Below are 19509 nucleotides of genomic sequence, written 5' to 3' on the forward strand. Positions count from 1 at the left end.
AAACCTGGTGAGTTTAGGGAAGGTTCCCTGCAGGCTGAAGAAACCGTCACAAATGCTGTGCTGCCCTGTTTATATTTATCACTCTGTTCTTCAAATAAAGTTGAACTGCTATGGACTTGATGCAGGAGGAATCCTCACTGTTTCAAATGAAGCCTCTTTAACAGCACAAGGGAAAGATGGTATTAAGCAACAACTTTGATGTATTTGAACTATTGTGCAGGTCATGATAGGAAAGTGTAGTGGTACAGGATCTTATTCGGTAATACCATTAGTGGCCCAGGAAACGAGACCTACCATGCAACCTCCACCACAGTTTATGAAACTTGCTTCTAGCATGTAATCTTAAAAAGGCACATTTTAAAAAATCAATTTTCAAATCCTAATGTGCACACAGCTTGCTGGTAGCAAGCCTGAGACAGTTGGCTTCCTATAATGTCTCTCTCTGCTTTATTTTAATCAATAGCAGGCTATAGCTCTCTTGACTTGCTTCCAGCTTGCTACTTTTGTAAGATAAGACACCTCCTGTAGCTGACCAGGAGCTTTATACTAAATGCCAGGCTGCTTACTTCAACATGTATTGGGCATTCAAACTGTTGTAGGGGTGTGTGTGTATGTAATTCCTTCCTCTAGGGAATCTGGTGATGTAAAAGAGAGATGGCACTGCCTCTTTTCCTGCCTGCTATGGAAAAGGATGACTGCCATGACCTCCCTAATAAATGGGGGTTGAGAAGCAAAAGCAGCTATGAATCTCAAATACCTAAACCCTTGAAAATTATCCCATATATCTTGTATTCAGAACACTGTAGCTACTTTCATTCAAAAATTAGATCAGGACAGTGCTGCTGTAATGCTAACTACATACTTACCCACAACTTCCCTACCTTACATGAGCAAGTCCGAATTCTGAGGTGGTTTGCCCTAAGCAGCCGCTTCTACCACAGCTGCAAAAAATAAGCCTCTGCTTCTCTTGTAACCATTGTGCAAGCCAAGGCTAAAGATGAGAGAAACCAAAATGCATGGTTTTGCTAGCCAGTCAAAAGCCACTGTGCTGCTTTCATGGAGAAGTAACTGCACCTGCAATACACATGAAATTTATCCTGCTTTAGGGCCTGCTGTTTCAACTGGATTACAGAACCAAGACGAGCTTGAAATTCTGAGGCTGAATTAAATCCAGTTTGCCCTTAAAGAGTTCAGCTCCCTTCTCGTCCTTCTCTGCTTGGACAGAGAGCAACGTCTTCCTCTGGGGCTGTTAAATTTTCAGTCATTACTACATCTGCATTTTCTAAGCAGAGCAAGAACAGGCTAACAGAAAACCAAACTGATACCATCTTCATTGCTTGACTGCCTACCTTGAGTCACTTTTTTACACTGTTTTAGTTAGAGCCCATCTTTCCACCTCATGTTCTCTTTTTCCTCCTCCCCCATTTAAAATAAATACAAAAAGTGAAAGTATATTGACTTTTCATTTGCTTGCAACAGTCAGATACTCACCTATTTATGTCAATGGAGTGCTATACAAACCCTGTGGCACTAGGATCAGTCTGGTCTTAAGTCAAAGGCATGTTTTTCTTATCCTGCTAGAAGAAAATTTTAACAGACATGATAAATGCTACACAGTCATAGGGAGAGAGCAAGATTATTAAAAATCCAGTGGCTGGGGAACTAGTCCTTTGGCTTTATTAATGCATTTTTAATCTAGCATTGTTTTCTTCACTGAAAGCTCATATAGTTAGCAAAAGCGACCTCCAGCTCCAAACCAAATGCGAAAACTGTAACGAATAGAAGCAGCAACCACTGGTCTTATCCCACAGAAATATTTATTCAGTTTGGTCAGTAAATTATAGGAAGTTTCAATGCTGAGAACTTGTACTTAGTACAACAACATCATAATATTGACAACAACCACTTTTGTCTTTTGTCAACGTACAATGTGAAACATGGATTAACTTGCTCACAATAAATTACAGTGTGATAGATGGAGAGAGCTCAATGACATCGGTAACTTAGGAACTGGTTACAGTTAGCTTCACTTACAGTATTTTTAAAAATGGTTTTCCATAGTAAAGTCATTGCAGCTGAAGATAAAAAAAAAAATCCACAAACAATAAAAGCAAGGAAATGCAGTTTTGGAGCAACAGTGAGCTACCAGGAAACACTCCATACAGTGATCTTCAAGGCACAAAGCAAAAAAACTGGGCATGGGTTTTTTTGCAGGTTGACGAGTCAGGGAAGGTGAAATTTTGTCTGCATATAAAATAAATACATTTTAAAAAGACGCATACAAAAGTCAGTAAGTCAGTCAAATAGCAAGGCTTTCACAGAATGCCACACTGACAGAACACTTGTGAATCCATTTCAGTCATGAAATCACGTTCACAGCTTGAATGACATAATCACTGAGGCAAGGGAACCATCACTTCAACATAATTAATGGGGAAGAAGCCAGACTCTCCATTTAACATCCCCTCATACCAATTTTCATCAATCTGATTGGTCAAAGTTATGATGTCCCCTTCCTTAAACCCAAGCTCGCCTTCATTTTCCGGCTCAAAGTCATAGAGAGCTTGGCAGCAAGGCTGATCCATGTGCATTGAAGAACCTGCCCCCAGTGACAGAAAAAAACCAAACATATTAATAGAGCTTCACAGCACCCCAAGAGCCCCTAAGCATAAAACAGTGGGTCAAAGATGTAGCCCTGCTGTCACAAATTCCTCCCTCCCCTCCTCCCCCATTTTTCCACTGCATTTCATCAGTAACATCTGGTCCTTCTACATTTAAAAATACCACTAGTGATAATTAATTAAAAGCATAATTCTGCTTCTCCCTTAAGTTCAGACACTATTTTATGTCCATCCCTAGTTGCCTTCCCTTTCAAAAGGGTATTTTTATTTCAAACTGAGAGCTTGAGTAATCACAGCTGTCAAAATCAGTGTAGGCTCTTTGGGGTGGTGGCTACACGAATTGCAAGGGCAGGAGTTGAGGAAGCAGAAGAGTCAACAGGAGAAGTGACAATCATTAAAACAAACTGCACTGCAGCACACTGCTACTGCACGAATACCTACCAGAGGGCTCAGAGTCAGTCCTACACACACACACCCCTACAGTCTGGAGTCAGAGGTTCAACTGCAGTTCATCCCTGACAGGTTTTCAGTTTGAAATGTATTAATAAAGGAAGCACAGAAAAACAGGTTTCACACTGCTGCCATTACAGCCTGACAACACTAGAACATTCTAGTACTTACATTAAAGCAGTTAAACCTCTTAAATACTAAGTTGTCTTATTTGGAAGACTGCAACAATTCTCAAACATTCTGGTCCTGCATCTCTCCCAGCTGTCACACAGGCTAATCATGCAAGCACCCTGAAGAGTAATTTTTGTCTGGATAAATCTGCACACAACTGGTAATGCAATACAGATGTAATAGCCAAGATGGTAAAAATGCATGCAAAAATGCCTTTTAATCTGCTAATCATGGTTATGTGTAGGAAACTATTGAAAAGTAACTGTTCAGGCATTTTGTAGGAAAAGGAATTATGAGAAGTCTCTTGAGGAAACCAGATGACAACTGTTCTGGTGATCAGTAAATGAGCAGAGGCAAAAGCATCTTTTTAACTGACAATACTACAATCAGGGGTAACATTTGGTGTTAAAACTGAGGAGTAGGAATTATTCTTCTATTTTCTTGGTATGTTCTAGCCTTTATAACAATAGAAGGGAACTGTCCAATGGAGATCCCCCTCAGCAAACCTCCCCAGAACACTGCTGTTAACACTGCTGGGCTAGTCCTCTGCCTGGGGAGGGCAAAGGGTAGTGACCAAGTGTTACCAGAACAAAGTGAATTACAGCTACTCCAATAGAATGAAACAGGTGAAAGCTTGGTTCTGGACATATTTTTGCTGGGACAGTCTGAGAAGAAAAGCAAGCTGATGAGCCACAGTTACCCAGCAAACCCAGACTGACTGCGCTCAAAAATAGCCAAGTTATTTTCAGTCTTTGCCAAGGTAGGGCTGGTACCAGCCCACTGGAACTGTCAACAGCAGAAGGCTATGAAAAACTGACAAAGTTCCTTGCCTTTCACCAGCTGCTCCGATGGGGCTAATTTATTTTTGCAAGTCAGTTAATTTCTGACAGTGAGGTACCTGATAGGAGATGGATCACATTTGGTTCGTTTTAAGCTCCAAAGAACTGAAACATTTGGCAGCCTGGAAAGGCTTTTAAATAATGGTCATAGCCAGTACAACTGGTTTCACTCCAGGCTGTAGGATCAGTCAAAGTCTTCATTAGAGTCAAGCAGCTGCTGCTACTGTATAATCCAATGAGACAAAGCTCCCCTGACATAGGTAATGGGGGCAGCACTGTCTGACAGGCTGCAACACACACTGTTTAGCATCACAGAATTTGTGACATGATCCCGGCTTTTCCTGTCTGCTGAATACTCACACATCCTTTCCTGTTACAGAGACTTAAGCGAAAGAAACTGCATTCTCTTTTTTTCCCCTGCAAACAGGGTTTATGTTGATTTGCAGCACCATGCACACCTCCTTAATTTCTCCAGTTGTGGAGTTAACCTGGCAGGCTTCACTGTCACATTCAAAGATGACTTGTCATTAATCTCCAGACCACTCAAACCTGGACAGCACAAAACCAGATTAAGCAAGGAGCTGTCTGTGATTTCTGGAGTGTTACAGGATGAAACCAGAATGCTATTCAATGTTGGTTTGTTTGTTCTCCCCAAACGGAGTTACTGTCTCTACCTGCATTTACACCGTCTTCTATGCCATGTTGTGTATATTATGGTTGCAAAATAACACTGCAATAGTCACAAACAGGAAGCTTGCTAAAATAATTAATCCAAGTCTCTCCATCACAGCTGAAGTGAATAAACACTTAGATGCTTATGCTGTATTCCAGCACATGGCAACCATATCCATGTACTCCATATCATACTCAAACCTGACCAACAAAAAGAAAGGCATGATGCAATGCAGCATTTAAAGAGAGCTCTGAAATGAACCAGATGATGCTCATAGCTGCAGCTGATTAATGAGATTAACACTGAATTAGAACAAAACCACAGATTTCTTATCTGTGCTTAATCAAAGCAACTAAATAATTCACAACATTAAAACCAGGTTTTTGTGAATCTAGCCCTGCAAATGTGTATAAGTCATTAGGAGTAAATAATGCCCACGTGTTAGGGACCATACAAAGGAAAATACTATTTCTGTTCCAAGAAGCTGATACTTAACTTGAAAAGCTATGGTGAAACACAGGAAAAACCATTTCAACACTCAGAACTGGGCTGTGGTAGTTGTGCTGAACGTAACACAGTGTAATTTGAACTGCCCTGTTGATTTCCATGGATCTCCTGTACTAAGACACTACTTACCTTGAGTGACAGTATCAGAGAAAATAAAGGTCTACATTTTGATAGGGTCAATGTGTAAACAGAGGAAATTAAGAATGAAAGTGCTTGTTCATGTAGGATGAAGAGGTCAGTTTTCTGAATGAAAGAAGAGGATAATCATGATGTTATCCCCCCCTATCACGTGGGGACCTTAAAACATTTAGCAGTTTTGCTTAAGGAGCCGCCTGGTTCACATTTGTAAGTCACAGACCATAAATCTAATCCGTTTCATGATCCTGATTTTAAACAGGAACAGAAAGGTTTCCCAATTTACAAGCAGGGCATATTGACCCCTCTGCAGCGCCACAGAAATCCATATGGATAACTTTCAAACAGGAAGAGGAAAAAGAGAGAAATGATGTCACTGATGGTTGTACCTGCTGGGAGGTAAGCACAGCATCCAGAGCTTCTTAAGGAGGAAAACAACCTGATACATGGCCTTTCTGATACTGTTAGCAACACCAAGCATAGCAACAATTATTACATACATCCTATTTCTCCTTTTCATCTCTTTCATGGTTGTTTAATTTCTTTTCCACTCCAACAGCACTGAGTGAAGCACTATAGCCATTAATGAGATAGGGCAAAACACTTCTGTTCATGAGATGAGGAAAAGCTGTTTCACTGAGTGGTGTAACCTGACAAATTATTACCATTCACACAGCTTTCAAGGGCTTTCAACAGCTGATGTATTTTTTATTTTTTTTGTGTGTAACTGGAACCTAATCAAAGGGAAGGATCCTACTCCCACAACACCAGGTACCCAGTTCATAGCAGTACGAACAGTACTTCAGTTCATAAATGCACACATTTCAGTGCATGCTTCAGGGGACAGTAAAACATGTAAATAAAAATCAGTAAGGGTGGGAGTCACCTCACTGAATTTTACATGGCTAATACTAAAGATCCCAAACTGATCATTTCTGGTCTCAGACCATGGAGAGAAATTAGCATCTGGAGGTATTCCAGACAGTGCTGAACACACCCACCTTATGTGCCTGTCTGCAAGAAATAAGTGTTTTCTGCAAGTGCCTCACACCCTCTCCCTCCTCCCACCCTCAGTGGCAACGCAGAGAACCTGGAAGACCAAGCAGAATGCCACAACTCAGCTTCAGATGGGTGAGAGAGTGTTGAGAGGAACCTGTTTCACAATTCCATTTCCAAATCTGGGAAACAAACTGGAGTCAGATCCATGGATACTGATGCCTCATGGCTCCGCGGTTCTCATGGTACAAGGAATATCTTGAGGAACAATTTCACAGACATCCGTAGACATGTTAATTCTGTGGCCATAGACTTACCTGATGATTTTATGGACGAACTATAGGCAATCCCATTGTGCTGCTGATTATCACCAATTTCCAGAGTTGTAGTTATTACAGGCTTTGGCTTAAATTCACGTTTAGGCCGACTAGACGCTACATTTATTCTGGAACACAGAGAAGAATGGCAAGAGACTTACCTTGAAGGTAGAAGTAATTTCAGAGCATAAACTCAAGTTCAGTGCTTTGGTGTTTGAAAGGTGGGGAAAAAGCCTGCAACTTTCTGCTGTTTTTGATCTTACGCTTGGGGTAGGGGGTGGGAAGGTTTATTCATTAAAAGCTGCTCAATTCTCATGCAGTATTTGAATTTCAGCAAGTCCCTATTTTATTTAATGCTTTGGTCCTGCTGACAGAGGCATAAAGCTTAACAGCCTGAGTTTGAGGAGTGCTGAGCATCCACAGCTGCCACTGAGTTCAGCAGAAGTTCCAGGAATGAGGTCTCTGGAAAGCTCAACTGTGAATGACATACACAGAAACCCAGCCAGGACAGAGGCCCAGGGACTGCATCTCACACATTGCCTTTTTACTAGAGAAAATGGGAAACAACCACTTGGTCAGCACAACTGTCTCAATACCTCTTTCTGCATGTTCATGTGGCCCAGCTGAGAGCTCCGTGTCCCACTAGCCCCTCCAGCTGGGATGGATGGTGCAGAGTATCTACAGACACAGCTACACTTACGCTAATCCCTATGCTAATACTCAGAGCCACCACATCCACTCTGATACCAGGAATGCCACAAATGGTTATCTTGGCTCCACAACTGTTATGTTAGCCTACACTGTGGTGACACAAGTCATTTAGGTCTCTTGCTCACCAAGTGTAACAAGTTGATGACAACAGTATTTTCTCCTCTTCTGTTAGGATGACACCAAGTATCTGGGACTTTCATAAGTGCACTACACCACAGCTATGTTCCTCGCCAGCTGGCTATTTCCTTACTCTGCTGGCAGAATTTTGTTATACCCCTCAATCACACTGAAAATAGGCCAACTCCCCAGCAAAGCCTCCAAAACACATCTCGAAGTATGCAAGTTTAAATAAACTCACAAACAAACGGAGGCTGTCCTGATTAACCTCCACAGATGTGAGAGAGAGATTTTGCACACACTCAAAGCTTTCTGGGCAAGTTCTGCATTACATTAAAGGCTCACAGTGCAACAAGAGGTTGCCAGGTGGCAACGATTTAATACAATGAAGTCCAATAAGGCACAGAACACAGCAAACGTGCATCTGTGAGATGGTGCTACAAGATCTGTTGCTTCAGTGACTTCTCATATTCATGAGCCTCAGCTACAAAAAAGGTCCAAAATTCTTGGATGGGTTCAGTCTCACCGGTTTTGCAGCTTGTTCTGCAGATCCTCCAAAATTTCTGTGGATTGTTTATGGTAATCTAGGGCTGCTTCTACGAACACAGCCAACTGGCTAACTTGTTCTACCTGAAATACAGAAAGGAAAATAGCTGTAAGGAACCTGCAGTACATTTAGCTGAAGGATAAACAAACAGACCTAGTATTCTCAGAAGACCATGATACCTTCTGGAGGCTATTGAAAAAGAGCATATGTGATTCTATCAAAGAAATTGCCAGTTGGAAACTGAACAAAACTGAGGTGTAACTTCTAGTTCACTAACTCAGGGCTGGGTCCTTGAGTCATTTCCTTTCACAATGTGCAAATCCCCTCTGCTTTCAACTTCCAAGCCAGCTGTCTGTCAACACCCAAACCTGAAACATTTAAAAGGACATGACCCCTTAGCAGGTGAAAGTGGGGCTTTTCTGATCAGCAATGTTGGAAGAAATTACACTCCGAGAGCTCTTATGACTCAGACCTATTAGTGTTTATTAGCAATGTTTACAAACTATGGCTCTGAAATGATTTGGACTTACCTCACTAGATGGCAGCATTTATAAACCAATAAATGAAACATGATTTATCTACTTGGATTTGAAAAGTATCAGCCAATCATTCAAAAATATGAATGCCGAGGAAAGAGAGAATGTGAAGGAGAAATCAAAATATTTTCAGTTATGAGGTAACAAATAATCTTATTCCCCTCACACAAACTGAAAAGTTCAAGCTGTACTGGGGATGGTGCAGTAACATATTTTTTTGTCCTTTTCTTTTAAGACAACATTAAGAAGACAGAGCCCAGGAAGTCTAACATGTTTCCATTCCATCATATCTCCAGACACTGGATCACAATAAGATATCCAAGTAAAATGCCTGCAAATGTTTTATGGACCCATGGCAATTCTGTGTTAATTCTGCCAGGACTCCGAGAGCCAAACACTGTCACATAGCATCCAGAAATGAAACGCACAGAACCAAATCAACAGCTGATATAATTCCATCACAGTCAGAAGAGAGTAATGTAAACCAGCTGAGGACGATGCACAAAGCGCCTGGGGTCTGGATGGGGTGGTCAGAGAAAACGGACAGACAAGGACTGTCCAAAGAAGATACTAAAAGCCAGGAGGGACATGGAATTGTGGATTAGGAGAAGACAGAAGAAAGAGACACTGGGAAGGAGCCAGAGAAACCTGAGGGACTAAACGCCACTTCACAAGAGGAGCCTGGGACTGGCTGAGTGGGAAAGGCAGGAAGATGGATCTGATAAGAAGTGTATGCAACAGTGTCTTCATGGGAGGTCTGGAACTAGCTCTGCAAAAACCTGAGAAAGAGATGTGGATCAGGACTGAGCCTGGGAAAGGCACCTGGCAAGGTGGCTGGGAACCAGAGCTCAGAGCACAGACACTGCAGGGCAAAGAGACAAAGAAAGGGAGACGTGGAGAACTGGCAAGGATAGGAAGGAAGCAGTTAAGATCTCTGCAGACCCAGTTGGACAAACTGGGGTTAGGCAGCAAGGCTGTAATGAGAAGAATGAGGACAGACAGACCAGGTCAGCATGGAATACAGACGGGTAGGAGCACAGAGTTTTCTTCAAAGGGACACAACAGAAAGTGAGTATGGGGAAAACACCAAAGGGACATCCAGTTCATCCCCCCCAAATGGTACAATTAGTTATACTAGAAAGTATAACTCATCTGTCCAGTGACCCAACTAAACCATTTTAATCCATACACTGGTTTATCCTCAGTTTGGTGCTCAGTTTGCATTTGCCTAATGATAAACTCTCTCTGAAACATTTCTCAGCTGCTTATGCAAGCCAGAATTATAAATCACTGCAACCAGGCAACTGATGGAGGCCTAGAGTGGAACAATGTGCTGCCCTCATGTAACTTGCAATGGTAGAAGATTCAAACTGTTCTAGAACCCGCTGTTAGAAACATGTTCCACCCACTAACGGCTCCAGAGCTACAGGCCAGTTTATAACTGGCCATGACACAGTTGCACATAGAGGGAGAAGTTGCTTGCAGTTAAATATTCCCACTAATGGCTCCCCCTTGTTGCAGTTTGCTCACAGAAAACAGCACAACTTAGTTTGTTTTCTGTGATACTGCACATACAGGGGAAGGGAAAACCATGGAATAGGCCCAAACAGGTCCAGTTCTCTTTGATTCTTTGATCACAGTTCTCTTTACACAGGAGAAACCATATCCTGCTATTCCTCCGTGTGTGGAGAGGAGAGAGGATTACCAGGAACGACCACAGCCACTCCTTAGAAAATCTCATGATGGACTTGGACTCTGAGCCAAAGTCCAGGCACCTGAGCCCACACCACAGATCAACTCCATGGAGTAATTTTCTGAGCCAAATAGTAATGATAATGATTTTCACAAGTGAAATATTTCAGACACTTCAGATCAGCAGCAAAGTTTTGACTGTAAGTGAGCTGCAGCTCAGAAAGTGCAGGGTACATAGCCTTGCTCATAGTTTCAGCAGCAGGTCTATGACTACGTTAATTTCCCAACCTTCTCCCTCCCATGATCAAACTGTGTTCTACTCTCAGACAGTTCATTGCTCATGGATTATAAAACTACTTAAGGCCTCTGTGACAACCTTTTCTGAGCCATTACATCTCCAGGAGAAATTCCCGAGTTCTTGAGTTCTCCCATTTACTGCTGTGCATTATGTTCTTTCTGACAGAGATTAAAAGAGCAAAGAGGCACACTTTCTGCTTTCAGACCTTACCTCGTATGAAGGATGGGACAGGCTTTATCCAATCCCACACACATTGCCCTGCTGGATGTACTGCAGCAAACAAAAATGCAGGACAGACTTACATCATTTTCTAAGAAATTGAACATGCTTCTTTCAGCCAGTTCCTTTGACTCTTCAAACTTTTCTACTGCTTGCTTAACTTCTTCATCTGGTATCTTTCCAAAACGCTTCTTCTTATAATCGTAATCCAAACGGCGTCCTTCTAGTTTCTTCAAGTGATGCTAAGTAAGACAGAAAATTTTGAAAAGTTCCAAATGGGACAAGTCCAAACAAACACATTATTTAAGGAAATTTCAGTTATGAATGCAAATATATACAGCATTGAAGATATACTATCCTTGCATATCTCAGAGATTACAGTCCATCCCTTTGATCTAAGGCTGCCTCAGGTAAGTCTAGGACTGTGTCTATAAATGACATTTTCAATAACCATCTGTCTGTGAACACTTGGGGAATTGGCTATCTTGATTTGCTGAACTTGGGCATCCAACTCATGGACTTCTCTAAATGTGCAACGCCTCAGATTCTCTAAATGAGAAGCAGGATCCAATCTAAATATGTGTGTGGCCCCATATGCTTCATTTAATTCAATTCTGCCTCTTGGATTACTTGCAATACAACAGCTAAAAGTTAAAGGGTTATTTTCCTCTCTAATTCCATAGGCAGTACTACAACAAATCTTCTATTCCTTTGTTAGGTGCCAATCTGACACTTCTATCTGATGTAACTAGACAAGCTTTTCTGTTGCCAAAAATCATTTTGCTGGCAGTCTTACAGAATGGACTCAAAGTGACGATACAAAACACTCATTAAAGCTAACATCGACCCATTTCTTTCATCGGTTCAGAAGAACTACAACTGAAAACAGTTATGTGTCATAGGAGACAGCTAGAGATATCAAGACATTGTTAGTATCTTTTTTGCTATGCTTTCCACAGCCATTTATCTGTAAACAAAAAAATAACTTTAATTTCTGCATTTCATCAGGGTTTTCACTTGCTTATTACCCAAGTCTATTGGAATCAACAAACTCAGGCAAAGACTGCCTGGTTTTCTTTGAATTGGCACATTGTAAACAAACGCACTGAAAAACTGAACTCTAAAGGTTAAAAATGTGTTCCTCAGCTTTATGTATTTTTCCTATAGTGGCATATGGCACTTCATCATTTTATGGCATTTTTCAGATCATTCTGTGATTGCCCTGAATAGCCATTTTCAATAGCTCTATTCATCCTCTGTCATAAACAGCTTTAGGCTGACAGAGGTGGCAAGACAGGATAATCAGCTGCAGTAAATCACAGCCCACTCATGTTCATAAGAATCACAACCCACTCACGTGCTCATAAAAATTAATAAAAATGTTTAAAATATAATAGCATAAAAATAAAGAACATCATTTTCTCCACTATCCTCCTTGTACTGAACGTACAAGCAATACAGCAAATTGAGTAAGTTAGATACCTGGGAAATAGCCAGGCTTTGCTTTAAAGCAGATTTCATCACTGTTTTGCTAAAGAGACAAACTTAAATGCACTGAAATTTATTCACCTTATTGCTTTCAAGAAAAATATCTCAGGGAACTAGAGTCTGACTGACTCTGATTATTGATAAGTCAATACCAAGCTTTACCTTGGAAAACTTACCCCAATTTCTTTTAAATCTTTGTCTTGCAGTAACTGTAGAGGATCAATAAAATTTTGTTTGACATTAATATCAAGTGAGTCCTTCACCTCTGCCATTTGCTTCATGCTCTCACCAGCATCCAGCAGAGCAAGGCCTATGGCAAAGAATATGCTACTTACATCTCAATACATGTAAAACCAGAAAATGTGTCTTATGAAACAGTTATTTCAAATAGGTATCTTTGTATCTGCTGCGGGCCCTTGAAGAGAAAAAAAAAGTAATGCAAGCTATGTACCTGCTTCACTTGCATTGTCCCCGTGCTTGTCCCCTGCAGAAAACTAGGACTGAAGAATTTCCCTTCCAAAGTAACTTTTTTCCCCTCCCCAAAGGGCATCAGCAAAAAAAAGTAATACTATTTTCCCTACTGTATTTGCATAGGTTGCAAACCTCCTCCACTTTGAGAACTGCAAACCAAGCTGATTAATTTGTACAACTTTATAGTGATATTATTAAATACACAAAAAGCTTACTCAAGTTTTTAAGCACAAAAATCCTGTTTCACAGCTTCCTACCACACAGCATGCATTTTTTCCAAACCTCCTTTTGGCAAAAATCATTGGTGCTTCTTTAAAACCACCTATTTAACATATCTGTATACCTTATTAAGCATGTGAGCATCAGCAGGCAGGAGAGTGTTTGAAATGTTCTTTCCACTTTCCTAGTTTGATTTAGTATCCCCACTGCATTTGCAAAATGCACAAATGCATCCAGCTTACAGATGACTTGTGCCACTTCACTCTTCGTGAGAATAAGTGAGTCTTTGGCTTTCAGCAGCACCTTTCCCTATGAAGCACCTACTTGTATTCAAGTGCAAGGTCCACACTCCTACATAGCTGTTACTATTTCAAGGCAACCACTGTGTGTAAAACTGCAGATATAAAAAACAGCACATAACAAAGCCAGCCAGTTTTGTATTGGCTTCTGCATGTAGTCCCAGCCCATAACACTCTCTTTGAGGCCTGTACCTCTCTTTTCCACCAAACCAGGATTCTCCTTTCCTCATGTCTTTCTCCTCGATTCTCTCTTAAACCCAGCCATATCAAAAAGCAGCCACTTAGTAGTTCTCTGACAATTCTTCAAACTCATTCCAGTCAAGCCCACACACTGCATGCTCAGCAAGCAAGGCCTCTATCAAGATTTTGGCTGTGAAGTGCCAGCATAGCTTGAGAATTGCAGCATGGCCAAGCTAGAGTGCATTTTCATGAAAGCAAGAAAATACGTTTTTAAGATGCACTACTCCAAAGCACAGAATCATTTTTAGTTAAAGGTTAAAAGAAATATAGTACATCTAAGAATCATCTTGAATTATTTAGGTATGGCAACTTAGAAACTAAAAAGGTCATGGTAATAATATGAATCATCAGACAGCATCAGTAATAGTGTTATGAAATCCACCAGCAAAAGAGGGGGACAAATATGCAGCAGCGTTTTGTTAATTATATCAATCACCCCCTGATCACAGTACTTAACTTTCCCTCTTACCTGTAATAGCTATTTACATAGGTTATGTCACTGAGTAATATTCTGCAAAGAACTTCATGCTGAAATATTCACAGAGGAGATACACAAACTCACCAAACATAGAATCATCGCCAAGCTCTCTGCCATACCGTATCATGCAGTCTCCTAGGAGTCCCTCTGTCTGGGGATAGCCTGTAGTTTTAACTTGTCCTCTGATCTTTGACATAGTGTTCAGCATTCCCAGCTTGGCTCTGTATGCTAAGAAAGACATAAAAAAAACCCAAACAAACCAAAAACAGTTATAAAATCAATTTTAAACTAATGTATTTAAAGCAATAAATCATTTAACAAGCAAAGGTGAAAATTAATTTATTGTTATCTTGCATGTATCAGGACAAAACCACGCATTTGTTCTTGAAGAGTTTTTCCAATCTACTCCTTACTATGGTCACTCAACAGCCTCTTCAACACAGTAGCAGACATGGGCTGGGCATTCCTGTGGACCACAGTGACTAGCTTCATCTTGAACATGCCGTCTGGACATTGGTAAAGGACTGAAGCCTACCATCCATATGAAAATACAACCCGTTAAACTTCTTCAGGGGTGTGCATCTCCAAAGGTACCCCCAAGAGATGGCTATCTCCAAAATCACTGGTGTGGATGACTAACAGATAGTTTGGAGAGCAAATCAAGGTCATAACAGATAAACTTTGTGACTGACTGCAAATGGAAATGTGCCACATTTCTTGTTTCTTAAAACAAGATTTGATAAACCTCTGTTAACTGATGATCCAAAATCCACTGAGACCTAGCAGTGTCCAGAAAATCCAAAACCTCATTTGAATACCTGGCAAGCATGTAACAGCCCTCTTCCCCATGGTAGTATAGCCCCCAGTGCCTCCAACGGCAGCAGCCTATGAGTTAAATTCACAACAGCAGTTTTATGTCTCTGCTAAAATATGTTGGCATTCTCTTTGCTTTAGGAATCTATATCCCACTGCTGGAAATCCAGCACAAATATGAACACACGGGTGTACCCCAGGCCCAAGCTGTCCACAACATGTCATGCATGCACAACCTACACACGCACGGTATGCTGCAAGTTGAATGTATCCCAGATCAACCTTACCACCTATAAATGTCGTAACTTCATTGCACACGCAGGTAAAGCTCTCTATGACACCCAAAAACCTCACAATGATGACCTAATTAGCTTCTATTTACCTACGATTAATTTCCAAGTAAGAAGACAATGTTCAGAGAAATCTAACAGCTATTGTTCCTATCCTACCTGGATTTGGCTGAAGATACTCTGTGGATTTGGACAGAAGTTCTGTTACAGCTTTATTTGTAACATCAATTTTCTGAAAAAGGAAAGTAACACAGTTAGCAAAAAGCAAATTGATTACTAGAAAGTTTACAATTTTAGTAGACATAATATACTATTCTAGCTGATACTGAAACTTTATTTAAAATAGAGCAAATATTGTAGTTTATAATAGCCATGTCATAGTCAAGACATGATTTTACCAAAAAAAACATTAACTGGCAGGCAGAACTGCAAAGGCAAGATTTACATCAGAATGTGGACTTGCCTTTCTAGTCCATCAGTCTTGACTACTGCTTACACACTCTTAAACTCTGATTTTCCTGCCAGCCCAACAGTTGTTACCAAGACTGCTTTTCTCCACAGGTGAAAAAGAGTGAACATATCCCTCACGATTTGGGGTCAGGACCATTCAAAGCAGTAGTTCACACTATTCTCACATTAATAGTTTCTAAAATGCAATAAAAATCACATTTCTGGTTTGTTTCCCTTTTTATCCCTGAAGGCCTACACGATTTTTCTCCCCTTATAATGCAGAGAAAGGAAACAATTATTCTGTAGCTGAAGAAAATGAAATGTAGAAACCTGCTTAGATCATACATTCAGAAGTGCATATTGGAGAAAAAAAACAAAACCCAAACCCAAACAAAACACACAAGACTTTTTCCTCAATCTACCAATAATAAAAGCTGTAACCTAGGTCTATGAAGAGCATTAAAAAATACACAGAAAGGACAATCAAAAGAAAAAGCCCATAAAACCTGAAAAAGCAGAAATGAGCAATAATGTTTATTTTGCAACACAATTAGTAAGTGGATAGCAAACATCTCAATTTCCACAAGTCATGTAAGTTTCTGAACATGGATTTAAACTAAGAAATCTAATTCTGTATCAAGAGAAAATGTGACTCTGAGAATAGATTTTTATCATGAATAGTATCAGATGGGAAGGCTTCGTGATATTTAAAGACTCACTAAACACTGAAGACTTCTCTCTCTCCGATCTCCCACGCAAAGAAGAGAGGTCCCTCCCGATGCTCTGCACCATTCCTGAAGGAGTTTCTCTTCACTGTCAAGAGATGCAGTGGAACCTGCTTCCTCTGCTCAATCAGCCCTTGTGGGTGCCTCTTCTCCCCGCAGCTGAGTTGACAAGGCTCGAGAACAAATCTGCACTTACACGTTTCTGTTTGGAAGCCTGTGGTGGGGTTTCCCTTCCAGGTAAATCTACAATACCACTCTATCACTTGATATGTTTTTGATTCTGCAATAGTTTATTATTAAAAAACAAAGTTACTTCCTTACCCTTTCCATCTCTTGAAATTCTTCATCTAACTTTGTTCCTTCTGCTCCACTTATTTTTTCACTGAACAACTGTAAAAAGATAAATTTAACAAAAAAAAAAAATAAATTGCATGATTACTTAACTGCAGAATAAATATTTCTAAATCACAGAATTTACTCCAGATTAGAACATATGCAGCAATCGTCTGAGGCAACAGCACAAGAGTTACCTTAGTCTTAGAAGTGAAGCACTCATTTCAAGAGAGACAGAGATACCTGATAGGAATTCACAACAGGCAAGCAAAAAATGATTTCTCAGGCTTAAAAGGTTTGTACTGTAAAGGCATGACCTTCACTGCAGACTTCAGTCATATGGACAGGAGTCTGACTGCAGGTAAATCCAGAGTATTCCTTTCAGGTATGTCCCTCCAGCTCTGTATTTCTGAGTACCTTCTGGCTGCATACGCCATTGAGTTCAGGGATACAACTCCCATTCCTACAGCTGGGAGTTGTGTGCAGTTCTGTACAAGGAATAGAACTGTGAAAAATGCTGCACGGTGACCCACCTGAGTGACTGAGCATCTTTATGATGCTGAAAACAAAAATGCCATGCATTCTTCAAAACCTCAAAGCACCAGGTTTAAACAGAGGGTTTCAGCAAACCATCCTAAAATGGCTGAAATGTTATTCAGCTTTTGTGTAACAGCTCCAGGCTGTCAGACCTTAGCTTGGTCCTCACTGAGTAAATCATGGCTGGGAATAAACACTCGAGCAGAACTCAGCTATTTGCTTCTTGCAGTGCACAGTACCTGCACTGCAACAGCACAAAGAGAGCCAGATCCTCACCCATCATGAAGCAGCCTCTGAAAGCATCATTCCACTGCGGCAGAAGTGGTTTCACACACATTTAGCAAACATTAAATTCCTAGCATAATTCCTACAGAAATAGTATGAATTTTTCATTTTAATTGACTTTTATCACTTAATCTATCACAAGATAATGTAAAATTCCAGGCCTAGCTCACTGACTTCTGGTACTTCCCAAACCTGTCCCGACAAAGCATTTTATTGCTTCTCAGCACCTTCTAAAAGGGGATTCATCTCACTGAGCTAAAAGGGCCTGGGAGACTTGCATAACCTGAAAATGGGCCACGGCTCCTTGCAGTGCAATGCTTCCCTCTTCTCAGTCACAGCCTGCACCACGCAGGTGTGGAGGGAGCACACTATCCTGCCAAAAAAACAGTGATGAGCTGATGAAAGCAGAGCCGGGAGCTCAGTGGCAGCTGACCTTGCATCAATACCACTGCTACCACACAGCAAAAGAACAGACCTGCTTCAGGGAAAGCATGAGTTCAAAGAGAACCATCCTGCTAATTATTTCTATCGGCTTTATGGTAGGATTTGCAATCTTTATGCTTAATGTGCCAAGCAGCCCACAAACTTGTCAAGATTATTTCTCTTCCAGAGCACTGACAGAACAAGCACAAAAGCAGATAAAACAGAGATGGAGAAGCTCAAGTACCAGTGAGCTCCTGTGGGTCATCACCTTGCTGCTCTAACACATCACAGCAGAAAAGCAACCTGGGAGACACTGCCCAAGCACATCTGAGGGGTCCTTGAGCACAGATGGACGAAGGTACATGAAAAGCTGCCTATCAGAAATCGTGCAGCTTCTTTTTACACTGGCAGCTAACGTCTCCTTCCTGTGCAACGTTAATTCCTAAAATAATCAATGCCATTTTCCACAGTCTCACATGTGTTTTCTTTCTCCAGCAGGCAATGAACAGATCTGTGGTTTCCTGAAACCTCTCATGGTGATCCCTTTTCAAGGCTGAGTGCAGCAGGGGAATTGTCCTTCTCAGGCTGAAGTTGCAAAATTCACATTCAGTAGCAACTCATTACGCATAATCCATTTATATGTTGGCGAAGTATAAATGAAATGAAGTAACATGATTGCTCAACTGTGAAAACATAATTGATAATAAATCACTGCACCAAATGACTAAAATAACGAAATGTCCCACACTTAGAAAGAATAGATCTGAATGTTATAACGAGAAACACAAGTGGGTGAGTAGAAAGTTCACACACTAACAGTAATGCCAGAGAGGAAAAAACCTCCACTAACTCACTGGAAGGCTGAAGATACACTTAAAAAATACAGTTTCTCATCAGATACCCTGTAAGTTGATATGCTTTCAGTAAATATCATTTGGCACACACTATTTATGCATTAGCATCCCTTAGCTCTCCCTGGCTTACTGATGGCCATACATGGTCATACACACCTCCCTTGAGTAACAGCCTAAACCTGAGGCTTACTCTGGTGTTGCCATTGGTTTTGCCAGGATTGCAGCTGCTAATCCAGGCATTTGCACTTGGCTGGTGCACTCCCAATGCCAACAGACTGGGCTGCAGCCTGCTCAGCCTCTCTGCATATCTGCTCCAACACTGCCGCCCATGTTTAGCTTCGGTTTCTCTTCTGAAATGTTGCCACACTCTTCACTGTGTTTGGAATGGGTAAAATGTGATCCTACTCAGAGGGAGAAACTGTTTGCAGCAACACTGAGTCACTCCTTGCAAGGGGATCACTGGACTCCCTGAAGCAGAAGGGAGTAAGAAAAGCATCTAATGTACATACAGAAGGTCACAGACAACCCAAACTTCTACACATCAGCTTTCGGAGAGAGAGATTCTGCACCTACCATTTGCAGACAATAGTGGAGTAAGTTAATTAACTTGGATGACAGCACAGAGTACACTCCCTGACAGCCTGGAAGACACCAGCTTGGGGAGCACAGCTGATACACCGGATGGTGGGGCCGCACCTCAGAAGGGCCTTGACAGGCTGGGGAAAAAAATGGGCTGACAGGAACTTCATAAAGCTCAAACACAAATGCACCTGCA

At 41.1% G+C, this 19509-nt stretch overlaps 1 protein-coding gene across 1 annotated transcript in view; it reads right to left on the minus strand.

The window, feature by feature from the left end:
* Window positions 1-1800: 1800 nt before the first annotated feature.
* The window catches only part of SH3GL3 (SH3 domain containing GRB2 like 3, endophilin A3), a 49707-nt gene continuing 31998 nt past the window's right edge, over window positions 1801-19509 (minus strand). Inside the window, exons 2-9 of the mRNA XM_057430599.1 lie at window positions 16624-16692; window positions 15287-15359; window positions 14109-14252; window positions 12494-12627; window positions 10913-11071; window positions 8064-8167; window positions 6710-6837; window positions 1801-2599 (exon numbers count right to left, since the gene is read on the minus strand). Coding sequence (XP_057286582.1) covers window positions 2394-2599; window positions 6710-6837; window positions 8064-8167; window positions 10913-11071; window positions 12494-12627; window positions 14109-14252; window positions 15287-15359; window positions 16624-16692 — 1017 coding nt within the window. The 3' untranslated portion in view covers window positions 1801-2393. The remainder of the gene's footprint in view (window positions 2600-6709; window positions 6838-8063; window positions 8168-10912; window positions 11072-12493; window positions 12628-14108; window positions 14253-15286; window positions 15360-16623; window positions 16693-19509) is intronic.

This window comes from Pezoporus wallicus, unplaced genomic scaffold (genome assembly GCF_028554395.1).
Source record: "Pezoporus wallicus isolate ANWC-B61680 ecotype Strahan unplaced genomic scaffold, APGP_CSIRO_Pwel_v1 contig_3952, whole genome shotgun sequence".
NCBI classification, from domain to species: Eukaryota; Metazoa; Chordata; class Aves; order Psittaciformes; family Psittacidae; genus Pezoporus; species Pezoporus wallicus.